The following is a 23,133-nucleotide window of genomic DNA, read 5'->3' on the forward strand; positions in this document are numbered from 1 at the left end:
TCCCCACCTCCTTTTTTCCTCCCTCGCTCCCTCCCTCCCTCCCTTCCTTCCTTCCTTCCTTCCTTCCTTCCTTCCTTCCTCTGAAGGTAAGGGTTTAAATAAATGATTTTTCCTATTTCATTCTTCTGATTCCTCTTGTGCCTGCCATTTTTCCATCGTTCTCCTTCCTGTGTTCCTAGGCAAAGAGTAGCAACTGAGTTGGAAAACACGAAGCCTGTATATTTAACATTTTCTCAAATGTGATAATTGGTGATTTTTCTGAGGCTTGCCACAGAGGCTATTTCAGCGTGCAGTTTGTTTTTATATCCCAAAGATTCACCAAAAGGCATAAAAGATTAGAAACAAAACTCTTTTCGTCTACGTTAATGTTTTTCCATAGCAAAATGGGCAGCTTTTTTCGGGTAGGGAGGTGGAGGTGATTAATAGTGGAAGAGCAAGAAGGAAAGGAGAAGAGAGTTTTAGAAATAGTATATTCTCCCCAGAAGTCACAGAACATGTACAAATAATGAGAGTTGTGAAAGAAAGACAGACCTGGCTAAGTATGGTGTCAGGAAAGTCTGTGATCTCAAGCTATTAAATATTACCCAGCTCTTTCTGGCTGTCATAATTCAAAACCACAGTGACACTGCGGTAGCTGTAAGTGGTAATCTTGCTGTTGCCCAAAAGACTATGAAGAAGACAAAAGCTAGGAAAGATCAGAGAGCATATTGGGTTGAGATAAGGAGGTTACCTCATTTTTCTATGGAAGCTTCATGAAATACCCAGTTTGACCTCTGCTCTGGGATAATTAATTTCAGTGATGCGAAATAGGGGAGGAGTGAAAGGTATAGGTTGGGGGTTGGGGGGTGGAAGAGAACGGGAGCCAATGCTCAACATTTCTGGGATCTCCTGTAGCCCATCTGAAAGGACCGGGTAGGGTTGCGTTAAACCTGATTGGAAAACTCTGCTTAATACATTAAAGAAACAGCTTGCAGAAACATCTACCTTCCTTCCTTCCTTCCTCCCCCAAACAGTAATGAGTCCAAATTGCTAATAAAACATAAAAACTCAAAGATATTGTGCATGGGCCATTTTTCTGAGCTGGTTTTTTTAATTTTTTGGTTATTTTTTAATGTTAGTTTTCCCACAGCTGTGAGCATGCTGTAACTATCAACTTACCAAATGCCCCAGTTTAAATGAAACTTGAAAGAATGTATTTAGGAACTTTATAAAGAAGGTAGAGGGAAAAAACAGACAAGCAAGCGCTATCAATTTTTTTTCTTTTGATAAGAAAGAGGAATTTGGGAAGGATATGGTGGGGGGAATGGCTTGAACCGATAAAGTCTCAGCAAACAGTGGTTGAAAGAAAAGATAGATTTATTCCTCTCCTTGCGAAGCCAGTATTCAAAGATTGCATTCAACCTGAATGGAGAGCAAGACAGAGGTATGTGATAGAATTTCATGCACGTTACTGTGGACATGATCTAACTTCTGAGGTTAACTTACCCAAGTAGAATTAAGAGGCAAGTCTAAAGCACAAGGAAGAACAAAGAATGTTTCTTACAGCTTAAACATATACAAAATCCCAAGTAAAGGGCATTCCACCCAGGATGGATCAAATGGTCTGAACTGTCTAAGGAAATGTACTTTGTGCTCTCTTTTTCCATTTCCACCTCTCAAAAAATAGTAAACATTCTTATTTGGAAATGTGTGAACACTGTTACAAGGGGCAGTTTGCCAAAAGTTTAGGTCATAAACAAGAAACGATGAAGATTAGGCGTGCACTTTAGACCCAGAATTAGAAGTTGAGCTCCATCATTCTGTGGCTCAGCATCATTCCAGCTGCAAAACACCTTAGGGATATTTCATGTTCTGTGCCCACCCTTTCTAAACGTATATGACTCAATATCCCCAATGAGTAATGTGGGTGGCAGCCATACCACCTTCAGCTAAGCTCTCGTAAACTGAACAGGGCTAGGCTAGGTCGGGGTTCTTATGGGAGACCTCCAAAGAAACCCTGGAGACCTCCAAAGAAACCCTGTCAGCGATGATTCACTGGGTAGTTCCCTGCCTTGAGTCAGTCCCAAATCACTTTCCTTTCCTGGCATTAACAGGTCCTTTACATATGCAGGTGCAGCTTTTTCGAGAATTGAGAATCGGGTCCAAAGCCTCTTTTTTTGCTTTAAAACATTTTTTTTGTAATTTAAAGTAAAAGGCAGTGTGGGAGTGGCCCAGAGAAAGGGAGGAGGAAAAGGAAGGGAGCGGCAGAAGGTTGAGAGAAGTGATCCATCGCAGGCCAGATCCCATTTCAAGAAACTCACAAGGATGCCCCTAATTATTTGACTGTATACTGGGGCCTGGTTGCCATCAATTTTGCTTAGATCGAGTGGGTCACCAGCAGCAAGATTTGGCGATCTCCTTTGATGTGGAGAGTGAAACAAGGATTGATGCTCTTGGGATCTTGTAGAAAGTTCTGACTTGCCCCTAAAAGATCCATTCTAGACAAACCCAGATGATTTGCACAGCCCCATCTAAAAGTTCTCAGATGTATGCTGTCACTGGGTGGACCTGATCAGTCCCAGGGTGACCACTGCAATGCCAGCCAGAGCCATCAAGGATACTAGTCCTTAGTGTGTGTTCTTGTAAGCACTTTCCCTGCCCTTCTAGTTGCTTGAAACTACCATCAAGCTTCGTTATTGGCAGTTAAAATACTACTGTGTTCCTGTCTAGAAGCTGCTGTTTTGAGGATGTTTAAATTCTTAAAGATATAGAATGTTTTGACCTTTTTGGAGTATAGAGCACTTGTTAATATGTAAGAGGAACTGTGGCAATACTTCCTTTCTTCAATGAAATATGCTTAGGCTGCTTCTATCCACATTAAACCAAGGATATGAATAAATCTGCCTAAATATTTTCTTTGGGATAGGAATCATTTTCTAAGTAAATCCCATTGGATGATATAAAAAATAATAAAGAAAGAAAAGAAAAAAGATGAAAGTTAAAAAAAACCTTCTCAGTGCTACATAGGAGAAGAATTTGTTCTGTTTATTTGTAAACTTGCAAAATATTTCTAAGTTTGCAAATAAAATAAACATTTTTCTATACAGTTGTTTTTGAAGTCACATCCAGCCTGTCTCCCTAAGATGACAAAGCCCAGGAAACAAAAACAAATATCTGTTCAATGGAGTTGAAATTAGTCCATGTTTATACTTTTATTTGAAGGATGTGTTAGACTTTTAAAAAGCTACAAGTGGTAAATATTCAATTATTATTAATAGATTTTTCTAAACTTTTGCTTTGCCTTTAAAAAGAAGAAGTTACAGTGAATAAGATAATTAAAGGTTCAAAAACTGCATGTCTGCCTTTTAGTCACATTTAAGTTAATTATATATCTTCTTGCATAATTTCCCCAGCCTTGAATATTGCATAGTCACATAAAAAAATCAAACTTTTTCATAAAATGCTCTACAGTCAGGTTATACCATATTTTAATCTTTATTAAACTCTATTTGTTTCAGAATTCATTGTGAGGGTATGTAAAGAAAATTCATGAAGTTTCCCTTCCTAGGTCTAATGCGTGATCTCACTTTATACTGTTCAATTTTTATTAAATTTCTTTGCTAACTTAATGCTAAAAGATATATAAGAAAACTAATAAAAAGCATATCACATCTTTTCATTTGCAGAAAAAAAATCAACATTCTGCATTCCAATATGAGGGGTCACGTCATACATTCCTTTCCATTTTCTGGGTTTTGAAAACATCTCTGGATATGTCAAACTTTATTTATTTTTTAGTAATCATGTTTATTATATATTGTTACTATACAAAATTCTATTGTAATTATGCAAATCTGATTGTAGAATTATAGAGGTATGAAACAATTGCTATAGTCAGTGATACTTATATGTTTTCCCCTAAAGCATGGCTACAAAAGAAAAAATTACTTATTACAATCTTTAATATCATAAGGAAAGGACTAAATGCAAAAATTGGAACAAAAATGTTTACAAAGAGTTAGGTTTTCCTCTAAACAGAGTTTGGGTGAAAACAGGCTTTATTCCAGTTAGAGTAATGGAATGTAGGAAATAACTTGCTCTTTTTATATTATTTTTATGATATGATTTCAGTCTATATTGGAACCACATTCTATTGGTATGCCTCAAGCATTCGAAGGCATTGGGTTTTACCAGTGGGTGAGCGTGTGAAGTTTTTTCCCCAAATTCACAGCAATACTTACATCCAGGGACTCCTGTTACCTCCCTCTTCCAGGGGTCAGGGTCTCCTTTCTTACTGACCTCAGCTGCCCAGGCCTTGCCCTTCCACCCTGCTCTGCTCTGATGTCCCGTTTGGTGGGACCCTTCCCAGTGTGTAGCACAAGAAATGCACCAATTCCACCCACCAGAGATCCTTAGGCCAGAAAGAACACGTCTGACTTGAGGCACCAGGAATGCTTTCTTGAAGTAGAAAGCACGTGATTTGAGCCTTAAAGAAGGGATAGAACCATGAGTCCTGGAAAATGTTTCAAGCAGAAGGAACAGTGTGAGCAAAGTTGTGGATGTAGGAAAGATCAGGAGAGACTGTTAAGAGAAAGCAAACATGTCCAGTTTGGCTCTAACCAAACCTTATAGAATATATGCTGGTGAATAGTGGCAGATGATTCTAAAAATATAGGATGCAACCAAATAACTGAAGAACAGTTTACTTCAATTTAACAATTGAAAGCTTGTTTTTGAGCAAGGAAATAAAATTATGAAAGCCCCATTATGACGGCATCCTGGAAAAGAAGAAAAATTAGTGAAAAAAGTGATGAAGTCTGTAGTTAATAGTATCAAACCAGTGTTAGTTTCTTAGTTTTGATAAATGTGTCAGGGTTAAATAAGATGTGAATATTAGGGAAAGCTCCATGAAGAATGTACGGAAAGGCTCTGTATTATCTTTGTGACGCTTCTGAAAATTGGAAATTATTTCAAAATAAAAAGAAACAACAATAAAACACTATGGGACTTTATCTCCAACACAGGACCCTCACATCTGGGCCATCAGGGGACGGTTTTGTTGTGGCTCCTAGAACAGAAGTAAAGCATTTGTTATTTTGCTGTAAGCGCTGGAAGTCTGTTTCCTGTGTCAAGAATCTTTGTTTCTGTAATTTCACCTGCTCCTGGGGTCTGCTTCTTCCTGTGCCCGCCATAAGGATGTACCTCTCAGCTGGAAGCCAAGGGCGGCTCTGGGGACTCAGGCATCAGATCACCATGGACTCCCAGCTCCCGGGGGCTTCTTTTCTTGCTTTCTGTACCAGTTGTCCCGCCATCCCCTTCCCTTGATGTCACTCTGAATATTCTTGCTGCATGTGATAGAAAGTAAAACGTTTTTAAGACCAGTTAGCACAGAATTTGAAAAAGGCTTATTTGAGTTCACTGCCTTTTAATAGGTGATTTTAAGTGTACCTCTCCATTAAGACCATGTACCTGAGTTTGGGATTCTAGGGGCTACCGTGTTTCTGTCGTTGGAAATATTTTTATAGTCATTAATGCAGATTAAGAGAAGCTGACCGTTTATCCAAACATAATATAAACATATTTCATCCACGAATACTTGTATCCAGAGTAGCTTATATGAGGTAATTGTCCAAAGTTTGTTTTTAATTCTGCCTATTTCCCATGTGCCATCTCAAAAGCATGAGAGGACAGATCAATACAAGTCAAGACAACAGAAGTTTGCTAATATAGAGATATACAGGTGTGTGCATATTTATATGGTGTGCATGTATGTTTTCCATCAGTCTATAGCAGCCTGCTTTGTTGATGAAGTTATAATTACATTTCCTACAACAATCTCTTATCCCAAAGTGTGTACTAGATTGCTTGAGTTATTTAGTGACATTTATTGCAAAATGAATACAGACACTTCCTATTTAGAAATATGTTTCCTGCTTTCCATGATCTCTTCTCAAAAAACTGAGGCTGTCTTACAATTAGCTTTAGCATAAGCATAGTTTGGGTACCTTAGATGTTGCTAGCTTCAACTAGAAGAGAGCAATCCTAATTTTGCAGATTGTCAGGAGACAAGCAAGAGACTTTTGGTCTTCTTCCCTGTCTCCAATACTTCTTCTTAAATTCTGGTAACACTTGGGTTACTCAGTTGCCAGTCTACATGTGAGGGTTCAAACCAGATAATGAAGCCAAGAAAGAAGAATTGAGCCTTTCAGTTCTTCTTTGTTTTGTTTAACAGCGGCCCCAAAGGAAAAGCAACAAGGTGTGGTGGATTAGAGTGGGAATACATCAGTCAAGTGCCTGGGTTTGGGACTTGACTCTGCCACGTGCTAGCTGTGTGATCTTGGGCAAGTTACTTAACCTCTCTGAACTTTTGTTTCTTCATCTGTAAAAGAGGGATGAGAATTGAAGCAAGGTTTGCGTTTATTTAGTGAGAAATTGCAGATTAGCTTTTGGCACATTGCTTGGCATGTAGTAAGGATTTACTGATAAGTTTTCATGTTTATGATAATTATTATTACACTTCCCTATTCTTTTCTACCTCCAAAGTTCAACCATGTACCTCATGCCACTGAAGTGTACATTTAAAAAAGGTTAAAATGGTAAATTTTATGTTATGTCTGTTTTACCACAGTTAAAATTAAAAAAACATAAGGAATGGGAAAAAACAAGAGTTCCGACCACCCCAGCTAACCAAATACAAAAATCACTTTTCAAAATTAAAAAACACACATCCAGGAGGCCAGACAAGTTATGTTATGGAATTATATTACGAAAAATTAATAGTTTTCCAGAAAAATTATATTATGGAAAAAACACCGCACTTAGAGGTCAGAAGACCTGGGATCTAGTTAGTAACTGTGCTCTTGGTCTAGTCCTTACACCTTTCCGACCTCAGCTTTCTCCTTGGGAAAAGTTCTAGGATGATTAAATGAGGTAACAATTGCTTTGTAACATATAAATTGGCATGATTGTGGCCATAGTCCCTATTGCTTTTCATCCACTTCTAAGAACAGAGCCAGGATGTTGTACAGAACTGCAGGAAAAGTGTCCTGTTCATAATGCATTTATTTGGTTACAAAAACATCAGGGCATTTAATAATGCGCTATGAAATAGGCCCTGACAAATTCTGATTGACAGAGACTGTCCGTCTTGACTCAGTTAAGGGGAAATGCCCTGGGCCCCAGCTGTTGAATCAGTGGGCCATTTCCAGTGCCCCTCGGCTGACATCTTGTTCAGAGCACAGCCTCCCCTCGCAAGAGCCCAAAGCCAAGAACGAATTAAGGAAGATCACCCAATGAGACTGTCTCTCCACAACACAGAGATACCAGGCCTCTCGCCCAGGGTGTAGTAGAAAGAGCTCTGAAATAGGCACAGGGGCCTGGGGTGATTTTGAGCTAATGACCCTTTTCTGTACTTCACTTTTCTCACCTGCAAAATGAGGAAAGTTGGTCTTTAGAATCTTCATGGTCTAACACCTTATGAGGTTGTGTTAACAATACTTTGAAAATTTTAGGATATTTTCCTGCTTTTCTCCCACATTTAAACATTGTAGCACTTAGACTCACAGCTACCTTGGCTTCCTGTACCCCAATACCCACCCACCCCCATCCTTCCCCTCCATTGCCCTTTCTGAGTCAATATAGGCCATCTGCAGAGGAGGGACAGATTTATTTAAAGCCAATGCCACTACTGTTTAGGAAAATTTGGATTTACCTGGAACAACATAAGGATTTTCATAAAAACATCCACAATTTAACTTTCCAATTTTAAGATGTATTATTTGGTTTTTGAAATTTGGGGTGGTAAATTTCTCAAGTCTCTCCATTTTTTAAAAAATCCAGGGCCTCCAGGTCTAATAGAATGAATAGTATCACACATTCCAAAGGGCCTCCCCATTTTAAAACGTGTCCCAGGATATTTGTTTTCTTTAGAAAACATCTGCTGGAAAGCAGCCTCTTACAACCTGTTGGGCAGCCCACATTCCCAAACCACCCTGGGACCATCTCCAAGTGAGAAATGTCTTAGAGGTTTTAAAATCACATACAGTAAAGTTTGTTGTTTAAAAACATGTTTTAGGATTTTCTTTTTAATCTTGTTCCCTAGCTTTTGAGACCAAAGAAGTTCCCCATCTAAAGCTCATGGATAATTTCAATTTTATCATTTCTGCTAAATCTCAAAAATGGTAATGGGTAAAGCAGAAGCCTCTGTTGACAGGAAGTTTATCTCTTGCTAATAAAAACTACACATATTTATCTGAGTGTTAGAGCCATGTTTTAACTCATTCAAGAACAGTGAATTGTAAAGGGGAAAGTACCCAGGCTGAGGGTATCTAAAAGCTTTGGCCCCATGTAGAATTTTTTTAAAGCTCCTTATCTTTTGTTGCTGGCAAATAAAATCTTCAAATTCTCTGCATTACAGTAATTTCTTTCTTGATGTTTACAAGCCTGGGGAGAAGGGGTAGAGTGCTTGCAGGAAGGTGATAGGACAAAGGAAGCTGATTCCCTCAATCAGCTGACTCTGTTGCCTTTTCATCTTTTCCTAGGCAGAGCACAGCTACAGGAGGGACTGGATAGATGATTCTCAGTAAATTTGTACTCCTTGGTCATCTGAAGTGACTATTGTACTTATACTGACTTCAGGACTCTCCCCTGCCTCCTTCCTGGATTTTTCTCCTACCTCACTAACTGATCCTCCTCTGCCTTCCTCTTTCTGTAAGAGAAGCCTGCATGACTCAGTTCTGAGACTTACCCAGTCTGTGGTTTTCAAGATAATCCATTGGAATTGATGCCCAATGGATGTCTTCAGCCCTAACTGCCCTGCTGAGCTCAGATGTTCTTACCCCTCTGCCTTCCTGATTTTTCCATCTGTATGTCACTAGACATCTCAGATTTAACTTGTCCAGAGCAAAAGTCTCCCCCCTCCCCAAGTCATCTGCAATACCAGTCTTCTTCATCAAGGTCATCAAGGTCAATAGCAACAGCATTTACCCACTTGATCAGGTCAAAAATGTGGCGTCCTCCTTGCCTCCTCTTCCTTGCTCCTGTGGCCACTCAGGTGCTGCCGGCTTCACCTCGGTCTCTCCTGGCTCTGCGGTCTTCTCACCCACATTTTCTGCTACCAGTCTAGTGCAAGTCCCCATCGCCACTCCTCCAGACTATTGCGAAATCTCTCAACCGTTCCCCAAACTTGAATTCTTACCCTCTGACGGTCCATTTTCCATACAGCAATTAATGCAACTTCTTAAAAATACAAATTAGATTATGGCAGTCCCTTCTGTAGACTTACCACTGGCTTCTCTCTGCCTTAAAATAAAATAGAAACTTTTTGCTGTGGTCTGCAAGACCCCTACCTACCTCTCCCAGGTTCTCTCTTTCCCCTCTCCTTCTCTTTCCCTGGTGGCCTTCTTTCTTTCCCTGCAGGGAACACATACGGTCCTTTCCCGTCTTAGCACATCAATCCAGTTTGTTCTCTCTGCACACTTTCTCTCCTATATCTATACCTACACCTCTGTATGTCCTTATTTGATTCTCAGGTAAAATGTCATCTCTTTGGAGCAGACTTCCCTGAACACTTTATCTGAAAGACTTCACCACACCCAGTATCCCATCTCATCACCAGGTTTTATTTACTTTGTAGGAGTTCTCACTATCTGTAATTATTTATTTGTTTGTTTACTAGTTTATCGTCTCTTTCCATCCATTAGAATGCTGTCTCCCTGAAGTCTGAGACCTTGTTGGTTTTGCTTTCTGCTGTTTCTCTGAAACCTAGAACCTAAGACTCAGCAGCGTCCTTCTACCGATACGCTTCCCTCCCATTTTCTGTACTGGTGCCTCCAATACCATTGTAAGACCTTATGGCTTTGCATTTCCTTGAGTTCTCAGTATATACTATGCCACAGATTTGCCTTTATCAGCTAAAATCTTTTGTGAGATGACTTGAAACCAGTTAAGAACAAAAGAGCATCAAGAAATGTAGACAGAGATATTGAAAGAGGAGACGAGAGAGAAACAAAAGGATCTCAATTTTGCTGAGGTTTGGCCAGGCCAAGAGATATCAGGTAACACCAAATAGCCTTTGTTAAAATAACAGAAACTTTTGACAAATTAAAATGAAGCTGCCCCAGACTGAGTTATGGGGCCTTCCAGGCTCAAAACCATCTAACCTTGCAAAATTGTGCTACCCTATGCAACCTTGCATCGAGGATACTGTTTCAGTTTGAAATAAGGTGCACATGCGCTCTCACACACAAAGGCATCTCAGATTTGAGACAGGGAAGACTCTGGGTTGGACTATGAGAAATCAACAAGAAGGATTTTTTTGCACCAAATGGAAAGTGCAGTTTGCTGACAATTATAGAGTATTCATTTCTGAAAGTATCCAGAACTTTAAAGAAGATGGCTACTCCCAAACTATTTCATTCAAAGATTAGAGTCATTAATAACTATCAATATCTCTTCATTCCCCAAATCTTGGAAGCCTTCCTCTTTTGTCAACAGGAAGCTCCTCTGAGTAAATGGATGTAAAAAGCTTCAACAAGTGTCAGAATGAAAGGGGCAGGATGGCCCCTGACTAGAAGGGTAGCAAGTGACCAAAGAAATGCTTGAGAGACCTCTTTGCTTTTGGCATAGCCATCATTATTTTTGATGTTCACTGCCCTTCATCTCTTAGAGCATTGCTACCTGTGTTGCAGCATTATTTCCCAGACATTTGGCACCTCCCAAGGTTTTTCCTTTTGTCTGTCCCCTGCTCGGGTATGTGATGTCTATTTCAATAGCTGTTTCAATGGTGCTGTGACCATATTAATACGACAGAGTTGGTCCAAAAGAAATTACAAGGACCGTCATTGTAATTCAGACGCTTAATTCCCACTTAGCAGTAGATGCAGCCCTTGATGACTCACAGGTCATAATCCTCATTCCCCTTTATCGGTCACTCTTGTTTTTGGGTCTGTGGATGGACTGGCACTTTATGAGGTTAAAAATAAAAGACTTCTGAAAAACTTTGATAAGATCCTTTGGAGAAAGAAAAGAACCCCAGAGAAGGGGACCCTGTGCAGAAATGTGTAGCATTCTGTTGTATACCGAACCAGGATCACTGTTGGATGTTCAGTTAAAGTTCTAGAAGATAACCAAGTTATGCCAAAGTTGTGATGGGCTGGCACCATGCAATACACTCATCAGTTACCACTAATATTTCCTTCCCCTCCCTAAGGTACCCTCCCTGCGATTGTCATTAGGAGACTGGGAATATTGCAAAGTAAACATCTGGAAGCATTGATAGTAAACATAGGAGAGAAATGCCTTGCTACACCAGCCACAGGTCAGGAAACCCTAATCTTATCGGGGGTCCTGGAGACCATAATTCCATAGACTGTTTAGATGGCGTTATGTTACTGTGAACACATATGTTTTGTTTCCATCCTTTTCAGGCATCCTGTTTTGGGAAAGCTGGTTTTTAAAGACTTGATCATTTAAGGGTAGATTATTCTGCTTTTTACCTTAAAAAAAAAAGGTGAAAGAAAATCACAGCTCCTTTAGAGCCTGAACAGCAGGGAAAATACACAGGTATTTCTATTTGTTTTCTTTTATTTATTTAGTTTATTTGCTTGTAATATTTCAGGGACCAAGGATGACCACATAGAATTCAGTCTTCTTCAAGTGTGGTCTATGGATCAGTAGCATCAAAATCTGGGGAGTTTGCTTAAAAATACATATACTTAGGCCCCACCTTGGCTGTTGGAATCTTTGAGGCAGCACCTGGGAATCTGCATTTTAATCTGGTCTCAGGTACACCAAATCTGAAAACCACTGAACTAGAAAAACACCCCGGTCTGCTGGTTGGTTATAGTACCTGGCTGGGGGTTAGCCTTCAAAGCATTGAGATTCATCTGTGCATGCCTGCTTTTCTTTCCCTGTAAAGGGGCATAGCTTAAGTTTAATACAAAGAGAGCATGCTTTTTTCTTGGGGATTTTTAACCTGGGGTCCGTGGTTAAAAGGAGGGTTCCCAGTTTTTATGAGATTCTCAAGGAGGATCGTTGCTCCCGAAAAGCATGTTCCAACACCAACTTAAAAGCATGCTTTCCAGTTTGGGTGGGAACATTGGGAACTCAGATTGGCCCAGATGGTGCTTGAATCTCTCATTCTTCCCTATTTCTATTAATGACAGAGGAATTCTAAAGCTTATGGAGAATGAGAAATTTAGGATCTTTTACCTCCAAACCTAAAGACCCCTTGGACATCATAACATCTACTTTCTCTCTCAGAGGAATGGAGAGGACAAGACTAAGTTATTTATGCATTGTACAGTGCTACATGTCTAGAAAGACAGGAACACATAGCCATGCATATGAAAGTGTCACTGTGATTGTTGTCTTAAAGGTCTAGATCTGAATTTCAGCATAAGGCAGGATTAACTGCACCTTTCTATCTGGGATTTCTGGTGTAAATACAGACACCAGAGTCATGTACAAGCCTGAGAGGGAAAGTAGAATGTGGAAGTGGGTTTGGAAACCAAAATATTATGTCAGCAGTTTTCTCTTTCATTTATTCTCTCTTATCAAAACCAACTTTTTAACTCAGGGGCTCTGTTAATAAAAACATAGATAATTTCATTTGGAAGACCCAAGAGCTTCATGTTTGGGGTTAAAAAAAAATTCCTCTCATCCCCTCCAGGGAAAAGTGTTGGAGGGCTCATTCTTCTCTCAGAACCCTCTGAATAAATCAGTGCTGGTGAACTTCTCTCCTCAGAGTAAGGGGAGGTCAGTTATTAAATACACACAGAACCTATAGCTGGAATCTCTGTGAAAAGAAAAACAACCACAAATACAATTTCCAAGTTTAAGCCTTCCTTTTTATTTCTAGGACCCTCAAAACCTCTTCAAATTCATTCTTACTTTTGCAATTTTTTTTTTCATTTTAAAATGTTTAACAATGAAAACAGCTAATAGAGTATACTTTCAGGGCTATTATCCAAACAAGTTAAGTCATCTTTTTCAGAAAGCCTTTTTGTGCAACTGCAAAGTATTTGGGGGTCACTATTTACAAAGAAGACACCCAGTGTTTTAATTAAAATTATGCAAAGGGGTAGCACTCCAGATAGGAATTCTCAGCAAATGATGGTCAGGTTCCGGTAGGCACATGTTTTCCTGCCCGTGAAATGAGGAGACCCAGCAAGAAAGAAGGAGCCTCGGAAACCAGCAGCGTGAGGGCTCTAGGAGAGCTGTAGGTATGAACTTTGCAGTGTTGGCTCAGGATGTGGGCCCTGATGAGATTTCAGGGTGTGATGAGGAGGTGGTGAAGACCAGGTGAGGGGTATGAGGCAGGCAGCACCATCCCGTCACCTGAGAGAGGGGAATTCCATTTCTTACTTTTTGATGTTATGTCTTAAAAAGTTTTTATTTTTTCTCTGCCTCAACTTTGGAAATTCTCCTCCTTTGGAAAATCTCTCTGATCAAAATCATGAAGCTCGTAAGACACACATTTCCCATTCTGATGGCTGGGACCCAGACCATTGCTTGCTTCAGGACACACAGGTTAGCCCAGGTCATCGGGAACATCTGGGTTATGGAAGGTGTGAGTGCTCTGATACGAAATACTGAGGTGTCATGGTCACATCCCTGATTTTGGCATCAGACACCTTTAGGTCAAGTCTCAGCTCCACTGTGGCATTCAGGCAAGTTACTAAATCCCCTGAGTCAGCTTCTTCATCCATAAAATGGGGATAATGAAAGTGCCTACTTCATGGTGTTACAGAAAAGATGAAAAGAATTAACGTCTGTGGGACACCTAGCACGATGCACAGCACAAAATATGTGCCGAATAACTGTTGGCTAATGGTGACATACATATGTCCACATACACACATATATAGACATACATACATATATATATAGTCAGCTATTGTACGTATATGTAAGTATATGTGTATATATGTATGTTCATATATATGTATGTCTACATATGTGTGTATATATATATATGGCAATGAGACATACAATAGCTACAAAACAAGGAAAAATATCAATTTCTGCAAATTTTAACAGAGAGGATAGACAAGGCCATAATTTTGATGTTTCACACAAGCAACAATTATAGTGGGGAAAATAGAATGGCAAGCTAAAAGACATGGAATTGAGAAGAAGGAAAGATTGATGGGAGTGATGCTTCCGAGGAAAAGTCCAGTCCGTTGCAGGCATCACCCACTTCTCCCCAGCTGGCCAGGTAGACCCAGAGCCTCTCCTGAAATCATTTTCCTAGTCCTGCTGGTGCTCATGAAGTACACAGAGAGCAGTAAGTCTTCACCACCCAGGGCCTGGACCAAGGAGGCAAGTGGGGCACCCACTCTCAAGGTTGTGCAATTGCTGCCCTGCCCTTGAATGCCCCCAGGAGTGCATGCCTCCTTAAATTTTGCACCCTAGGCATCCCATTTGCTTCACCCTAGAGGAGGCCAGTCACCACGCTTTGCCTACAGGGACAATGGGACTTTGGTAGATAACCTCTCCTAACCAAGGTTATCTACTGAGCCTGTGGTAGAGGCCTCTCTCTCCCACGCCATCAGGCGCCCACCTCTCCTGAGCAGAGCAGGATTGTTCCCCAGACGGTCCTGTTCAGCCATGTCCTGGCTCCGCTCAAGACCAGAGCATGAATTCAGTGCACTCTGGCAACACCATTAGCCTCTGATCCTGTATATAATTCTACCCACAGATGTTTGCACCTCCTGTCCTCCACCATTTTCATTGTGTTCTTCCTGTAGTCCTAACCTTGAGTTGTAGGAACTGCTGGTTAGAACAGACACCACACAAGCACTTTACAATATGTGTAAATTAGACCCTCACGCTGTCTTAAACTTATACAGCGATGTATGTCAGTTACTTCTCAGTAAAACAATAAAACAGGAAAAAAAGAAAAAAGAAAAAAAAAAAAGAACTGACGCCACCATTCTTTAGGGATGAGTAAGTCTCAGTGGCGATTTCCCTTTCCTTAGGGTGCCCCGGCAACCATATGAGAAGCACCCCAACCAATAGGAGAATGCCAGTTCCTCTCATCTAGAGTTTCAATTCCCCTGGATGCTTTATATAAGAAATTGGTGGAAATAGTCTAATGTCAGCTGCTCTGATAATAAAAACCTCAGGGTGCTCATACTGGCATCGCTGCCATGTGGATTTTGGGACAGGGAAGCAAGAGGAATCTAAGGCCCCCAGAGGAGAAATGACATAGTGCAGGGATGGACAAGGCCAACCAATACATTTTCTAGGATTTTTTATTATTATTATTCCAGGTTTTCTAGAAGCTCCAGATATTAAGGAAGCCACAGAAGAGGTATAAGAATGGAAAAGGGGAAAAGGACTTTTAGGAGGGAACATATTCAGGGAAGACTGAGCAGCCGGTGCTGCCGTCACTCAGTTCAGTCACATTTCTTGAAGACCTACTGTAGGTGAGTCAGGTGCTTGCTAAGTGCTAGGGGAACTGAGATGGATCAGCCCATTCTCTGCCCTGAAGAAGCTAACGACTCCCAAGGAAGACAGGCATGGAATGGGTACTTTCCATAAGTGGCTTATTGCTGCGGTAGAATCTGATCCAGGATGCCCCAGGAGCCCAGAGAAAGGGATACTCCTACCCCAGCCTGGTAGTCCAGCAAGGTGTTCATGGAAAAGGTAATGCCTGAACCGAGGAGTTTATTCATTCATTCACTCGTTCATTTATCCAACAAATATTCATTGAGCGTCAACTGCTTTTCAGATACTGTGATGCGTTCGAGTGATACAACGACATTCCCATTTTACAGATGGAGAAGTTAGGGGGAAAAATACACTGTGAGTAGGCAGAATTGATGATAATATTTTAGGGCTCATCGAAGGTCTCTCATAACCTCCCAATACCTACCCCCTGAGGCTTCCCGATGCCTCCATCATTAGAAATTCATTCCTTTGTCTGTCACATTCAGCATCGCCGCTTCAGAATATCAAAAATAGGTTTGGACACAAGGAAGGCCAGCAAGTTGCCTGAGGGTACTTGGAACCAGAGCTGGGATGTAGGAATTACAGTAGGTACAAGACAGAAGTAACCAGTGACTGACCACTCTCTTGCTTTCTCCCTGGGAGTGCCAGGAGCTGACGCTAGCAGACCCAACTATCCAAACCAGCAAATGCTGCTTGCACACAGTTTAGGAAGCATGCTGCACAGGTTGACCTAGGCAGCCCCTCAGCCTCTGTCCACTGTGAAAACACGGGACACCCAAGTTGAAGGGAACGCTGAATGACACCATGTGGGTATGCAGTGGTCTGTGACCGGAAGGTTCGCTGGAAGCAATTTGCAAAGGAGGCCTTAGAAAACCACCTGGATGGTTATTATAAATTAAAAAAGGAAGAGATGCCACTTTTTTTCTGAATAATTTTTAATACTAGGTTTATGGCTGGGTACATGTGATAGTCATTAGAGCTTATTTAACTCTGAAATTATCTGGCCCCTCAAATTCCACTGGGACTGTAGGAATCGTGGGTTAAATTTTAAAAACAATGTCTGAAAGAAGACGATATGCTTTTCCTTGAGGAAAATAAATTCAGACTTAAAAGAAAAAAAAAAATCAGCTCTGTCTAGGAAGGATCGTTATCATTTCTTATATTTGCTGTGTGTTTCCGTAATGTGTTGGAGCTAAGAAATTCACCCAGGCACACAGAATTTACTTTAGTTGGCTATTGTGCCCTTCAGTCCTGCAGTCCAAGTTGTGCTTTTCTAGTGGGTTGTTTTGGAGATAGTCCAAATCCGTTCTGAACTCTGAGCTCAGATCTCAGAGGTTTTCACTTCTTCGGAGCCGAACATTTCATCAGGAGCTGTGAGTATGTGAGTTACACCGAACAGCTGCGCGGTACCCACCACCCTCTCCCCAAGGAGGACACGTTCTGAAAGGAGGGTGTCGTAAGCATTCCTGAGCAAGCCAGCTAATCTGGAGGCCTAGCCTGTTGGCCAGGGGCTACTTCTAAGAAGGCTCCCGCTGGAATTACAGCATCTTAAAACCCTGATTCTCAAAGCCCCCCTTCTTCAGAAGAGCAACTAGGACATGGAGGGGGCTCGTGGGGAGAGGCGACGGGAGGGCCAAATGGGTGAAAAAGGAAGCTCTTGAGTCGGAGGGGAATTTCCTTTTGGGAACAGGATATTCTCTATCATTAGCTGCTCACAGGAAGGGAAATAGGAAAGCAGGCTTTCTTTTCAGGTGGGGAGAAGCCCATCAGCCAGTGAGAATGCCTGATTTGGAATGGTGGGGAAGGGGAGGGTACTTACGTTCGGAAGGCGAGTGCAAATGTAAATACTCAGACCCCTTTGAACTCTGAAATTGATTCTGACTCCGGCCAGCGCTCCAAAGAAGTTTTATTAGAGTGTCAGTGTGTCCTGCACATTGTTGGCCCAGTGGCATCATCATCTCACCGTCATCAGGTACAGGGCCCTCGGAGTTTGGCTAGAAGCACTGAACCCATTGGTCACATCACCCCCTGATCAGAGGCACCCTCACTGCCTTGGAACCTTTGGCCTCTTCCTCCTCCCTGCAGAAGCAAAGATGCTGGTGTGTCTCATGAGAGGTCTGTGCCTGGCTTTGGCCAAAACTGCCATCTCCTTTGTTACTTTCCAAGGAAGGCACAAGAAAGGTACCTTTATATAATCTTTACCTACAGCATAGGGTCCTTTTTACTTACTTCAGTGAAAAAAAAAGAAAAAACAAAAAGCACCATCTAGCAGCTTAACCCAGTCCCTGGGACAGGGTCTAAGAAAAATCCAGTAGAGAGCATTTTCTCCTTGTGGTTACAGGAAGATGTCAATTTGGAAACCGGCACCACGTATCCATTTTGATATGTCTAAAATAATAACATTTAAATATGAAAAGTAAGGTAAGTTGTAGGGAGTGGAGAAGGAAAAGTGAAAATCCTCAGCTTTATATTAACCAACATGGTCGATGGCTCTTATAAAAAGGAGAAAGTCATTTATATAAAATCTTATCATCCTGCCTTGAAGTGGAAAGGCTGGTAGAAGCGATTGGAGATTTTGTTTTATTTATTCCCTGCATCAGAAGAAAAATCAATAGCTGCTTGGCGAGTCAGACGTAAGTGAGTTATACAGGCCACTGACATGGTGGACCAAACTTTATAACAACCACATTTGCCGCTGTCAGGCCACAGGCTTCAGTGGCGCCAGCTGTAATTACGGCTGATCACCTCTAATTCAGAGCTGCCTGCCTTGATAAAGGTGTCACTGGAGCAACTGTGGCATCAGCGTCAATTGGGGATTTCATGCTCCAGGGCAGACTGCTGGAGAAAGCTCTTCCCCACCCCAGCCTCCAGGGTCGGGAGACTGTCGGGCAAACCTTGCTTTTTAACTCTTCACTCTGAGTTTGGTGATAGTCCCTAAAGCTCTGATTGAAATTCCAAGGGACTCAGATGAACAGCCCTGTCCCCTGGCAGCAGATATCTTTAAGAGCTAAGAGATTTCTCTGAAAGCAGAGCTTAGAAGTTGGGATCTTTTCTGCTTGGCCACATGAGAAGAGACCAACATTTGTATCACCTGGTCAACTCACTGATCACAAAAAGCGACGAGAGGCAATAGATAGACTCGGGCCAAAGCTATGATTATTTTTGAAAAAAAAATAAGTTGCATCCCCATGCCTTTCTTCTGCTTTTGTGGCATTAAAAAAAAATTCTAGCGAACTTCCCATTTTTTAAAATTACTTTTTCTTTTTTTTCTGAAGGAGACATTAAGGGTGAGGGGACGAGAAAACGGAGAGAAGAAAGAGTTAAAAAGCTGTGCTAACAAAGCGGCCAAGTGTCTGGATGGTTCTAGGTAAAGCCTGAGCAGGAGAGGTGTGAAGTGAGGGGTAGAATTGCGTAATTAAAAGGGCTTCACTGTCATTGGTGAAGGATAATGTTTGACTCCCCCGCACAACCACCCCAGGCTGTTTTTCCTCCCTCTGTAATTAAAAAAGAGACACACACGCTGTTCTCCCCGTATCCTTTAAAACTCCCAGACGGCCCCACCCATACCAATTCCCCCCCAGCCAGTGGGGGGATCCATAGCTTGTCTTCATTTTGAGGGTGAACGTATTCTAACTCCCTCTTCTTCGAGTGACTCACCTGAGAGTGGAGTGCTAATCTCAGGAAGACAAGGTCTGTGTTTTGCAACGAGGGTCCTTTTCCCTTCTGCACATAAAAGCGACCAGCAGCGTGGGCCAAGGGAGCAGGAACTGTGAATCCCCCTTCGGGATGGCTCCACACGTGGGCGAGTGTTTGGCCCAGAGTGGGTTCGCCCTTGCTGACAGGGAGGTCAGATGCGACAGATCTCTGGAGGGCTGGTGGTTGGCACTGAGCAACAGAAAATCCCATCCAGCTCCAGGAAAAAAAGGGCTGTGGGTCATGGAAACGTGTCACCTGGTTCTGAAGAAAGCCTGAGCTGGTGACCTGTCTTGGTTTTTCCTGCTTATCCTTCCAACCTGCTCTTCCACCTCTTCATCTCCACCTCTGCCTATGTCTCCACTGTTATTTCCCTTTCACCAAATTCAGGGACTTTTTTCTTTTTTTTTTAACCAGCATTTAAAAAAAAAAAAGAAAATTGGAACCAGTGGACCCCTGCCCGTAGAACTCGGGGTCCCCCTCTGAGTCCCAGGCAGCTGCTGGGCCATCCCCAGGCGGTACTGTTTCCCGGCTCTGTTTACTCGTTTCTAAGGGCAATTGCACCACTAAGGCTCCCTGAGTCTGGAACTCGGCCTGGGGCTGTTTTGGTTACATTGAAGTTTTTGCTTCAGTTCTGCCAGATTTAAATGGTGACTTCACCAGCACTGAGCTAAAAAGGAGAAGGGGGAGGAGGGCGAGCCCAGGAGAAAGAGAGCGAGCAAGCCGGAGGGAGAGAGCCAGAGCTGGGCGCAAGAGAAGGGCCAGCACATTACATCATCGCTTGGCCTGGAATCAAGTGGGAAGGATGTGACTCACTCAGGCTAGTTAAGCCTTGGCTCAAATTCTACACACACTCATTCCAGAGCTCTCATGTTCTGCACCTCAGGAGGGAATTCAGCCTCAGTGATGTCCATGAGGTTTGTTTTTAATTTTATTTTCTTTTTTCCGATTTTATAGATTTTTTTTTTTTTTGGCCCCTACCGCCTTCTTTTCTTGAGTCTTCGTCGTCCTCCTCCTCCTCTGTCTCTCCCCCTTCTCCCCTTTCTGCCCGTCTTTGTTTCTCCTCTTCTTCCTTCTCCTCTTTCCCCAGCCCCTCCGCTCCTCTTCTGGTCCCGAAGAGGCATTTCTTTTCACTTGGATCAGAGTTTTTGTTCTAGTACAGCGACCTGAATGAGTTGAACCGAGGCTGGGTTGGGCACACACACACAAAAAAGCAGCGCGAGCCCGAGGGATTGGAGCATAAGGGGCCACAAATAAAAAAGCGAAGCGAGAAAGCAAACTCGGGCGAAGTTTCTTTGCTGCGGTGTCGATCCTAATCGGAGGAGACAGGGAGAGAGTTAAAATGCAGGAACCAATCGCTTGAATGGTGATGTAATGCAAGAACCGCAGGGTAGTTAAGTAATGTGAGAGCAAGGGGGTCAGGGTTGCAAAGCATTTACCTGCTCTCAAGGGGTTTTCAGTTTATTATCAATTGCAGTGACTGTAACTGGCTTCAGACTGCAATCTCTAATTATTCACAGACGCCCCTTTTTTATCTTTTATTATTAAAAGTAAAACTATATTATGGTATTTTAAAAAAACATGATATTATCACAGCTGTGTATTATTTTCCACGAGGATTCTCTCTCTTTCTCTTCTTAAATGGCTCAAAACGGTTGTCTTTTCATAAAAGGTCGAAGTGAAGTGACAGTGGGAGTGGGGGTGACTTTTTGGGTGTTAACTGTTGAATTGTAAATGCCTGGAAAACTCTTTGGTGTGTCATGCTGAGTAGGAAGAGTTGTACTATTGCATTTATTATTAAGAATATACTGTCGGTTTTTAAAGTAATAGATGATGATCCCCAAAAGCAGCTACAGTCTTTCACCTATTATTTCAGTTAATGTTAACAGCGGTTAATTTTAACTTCCTGCTCTTTCACGTGACAATTAACTTAATCCCGTGCTAACTTTCAAACCTGTATGTTCTTGAATTATTTTCAAGATGAGATTCTCTAGTCGTGGGAGAGATGATGAAAACTTCCGGATTGATTTGTTGAGAAACAGCTAGTTAATATTTGTGAGTAAGGAATTAACATGAAATAAATGGAGAGAGGGACAGTCGATGGTGTTCTTAATGTTCTAAGGATCCAGGGTACCCAGAGAGAGAGAGACTTACACGTTTTGAAAATTATGACCACACTTCCGTGCGTTTCATAAAATATATTTAGTGCTATGATGCTCTGCCTGGGCTGAATGCTTTCTGAAACCATCCAGCGTTATTAGATAGTTCTCAGCCGAAGCCCTCCGCAACTAGAGAGCCAGCCCAATGAGAGAGTAATCCCCGACTCTTGGCTGCTCCAAAACTTCTCTGGCTCAGTTAGTCTTGACCATCATACAGCTGGTGCGTATTGAGGCGTGGGGCACGTACCAGAAAGGTGTTTGTTTATTTATTTCATGCATGTTTTGGATATAATTAATCATGACTTTTTATGGATCTTCTCCCCTCTCGCCTTTTTTGGGCAGAGATGGAAGGGGGAGATAATTTTTGGAAGTAAAAGCGTGATGTGGTGGAGGTCAGGAGGCCTGAGTGCTAATCCTGGTGAACCTTGAGCAAGTCCCTTAAAGCATCTGGGCTTCATTTCAAAATGAGGGAGCAGACAAGGTGGGTGACAAGCCCCTCCTCCCCACGTGGAACCAATCTTAGGTGATCTCTGAAGTCCCTTCCAGCTCTAAAACTCTGTGTCTGTGTCCGTGTTCTGTAAAAGTTTTGCTAAACGGTATTTGACATAAGTTTTCAGAGAAAAGTACATTTGAATTCGAGATGAATTAGTGCCTTGAAAGAAATGAATGGAGGAGGGTGAAGGGGAACATGTCTTTTCTCACTTTAAAAGTTGTTTTTTTGTTTTTTGCTTTTTGGCATGAACGTTCCTCTTGTGAAATTCTTAGTTTCCACATGCAACCTGTAAGGAGTCCTCAGTGAGATATAAAGATGCATAAAATGGTCCTAAAAATGCAGGAGACATTTCTGTTTCGTCCACTCGTATTCATATTCAGAACAGAATTTTTAATGAATTTATTCCTCCCCCAAAGACTGCACAACTCCTTGATATGTTTCTGTAATTTTAACATAAACTTAAGTTTTTAGATGAGATTGAAGGCTATTTAAAACCTTCGAGAAACTTGAAAGGCAAAACTATATGTGCTTGTTAGAAAGATAATTTTACCAGACAATATCCCTATTCTTCAGCCAAATTCCAGGGTAGTAGCCTTATTGTAAAGTATGTATTTATGGATCCAGCTTAATTGTGCACAGGGAAAGATCACAACTGTGCCTGTTTGGCGGGGAGGAGGCGGGTAGTGTGGGGCTGGGATTACCCAGAGCTGAAACGAAACCACTAGTGAAGGTTATTAGTCATTGTGCAGAGTTTGATGACTGCCAAGTGTGTGCTTGAGACTCTTCAGGAATAAAGAGGGCATGATTTCTTTTTTTAGAGCATTACAATTTATGTTGACTTGGCTCCAAGGTGTTCACCTATAATCAGAAAGGTCCTGAAACGACTGACAGAGAGGCAGGGCCAGGGGCGTGAGCCCAGCTATGATCCTCGGTCAGACTTATAGTAGTACCTCACTTCCTCCCCATGATAACCCAGAAGGATAAGAATCATTAGCTCTGCTCTTCGGTGATTGTTTTGTTTCGTTTGGAGTTTTTGTTTTGATTATTGTTGTTTTCTAATTGAAATTTTTATTGAGGTACTTGTAGACTTACATGAATTTGTAAGAAGTAATACAGAGATTCCCACATACCCGTTACCCAGTTTCCCCCATTGATGACATCTGACAAAACTCTAGTAAATATCACAACCAGGATATCAACAGTGCTACAGTTCACTGCTGTTATTCAGTGTTCCTTAGACTTACCTCTACTTGTGTGTGTGTGTGTGTGTGTGTGTGTGTGTGTGTGTGTGTGTGTTTTGCTTTTATCAATGTGAAAACTAAGGGTCAGACTTGCCACAGTTCACACAAGCTC

General features: G+C 41.8%; 1 protein-coding gene and 1 long non-coding RNA gene across 12 annotated transcripts in view; one reads left to right on the forward strand and one right to left on the reverse strand.

The window, feature by feature from the left end:
- The window catches only part of CREB5 (cAMP responsive element binding protein 5), a 409,265-nt gene that overhangs the window by 249,997 nt on the left and 136,135 nt on the right, over window positions 1-23,133 (forward strand). The window contains exon 1 of one of the 11 annotated variants that reach the window (XM_082471923.1): window positions 68-20,045. The exons of the other annotated variants lie outside the window; for them this stretch is intronic. Within the exon in view, the coding sequence (XP_082328049.1) occupies window positions 19,999-20,045 (47 nt within the window). The 5' untranslated portion in view covers window positions 68-19,998. Of the gene's footprint in view, window positions 1-67; window positions 20,046-23,133 lie in introns of those variants that run through there. 11 annotated transcript variants of the gene reach the window in all.
- Window positions 1-23,133, reverse strand: part of LOC309665637 — a 272,096-nt gene that overhangs the window by 185,582 nt on the left and 63,381 nt on the right. The gene's annotated exons all lie outside the window — the stretch shown is intronic.

The sequence above is a fragment of the Balaenoptera physalus genome (genome assembly GCF_965194825.1).
Source record: "Balaenoptera physalus genome assembly, chromosome: 8".
Lineage (NCBI taxonomy): Eukaryota > Metazoa > Chordata > Mammalia > Artiodactyla > Balaenopteridae > Balaenoptera > Balaenoptera physalus.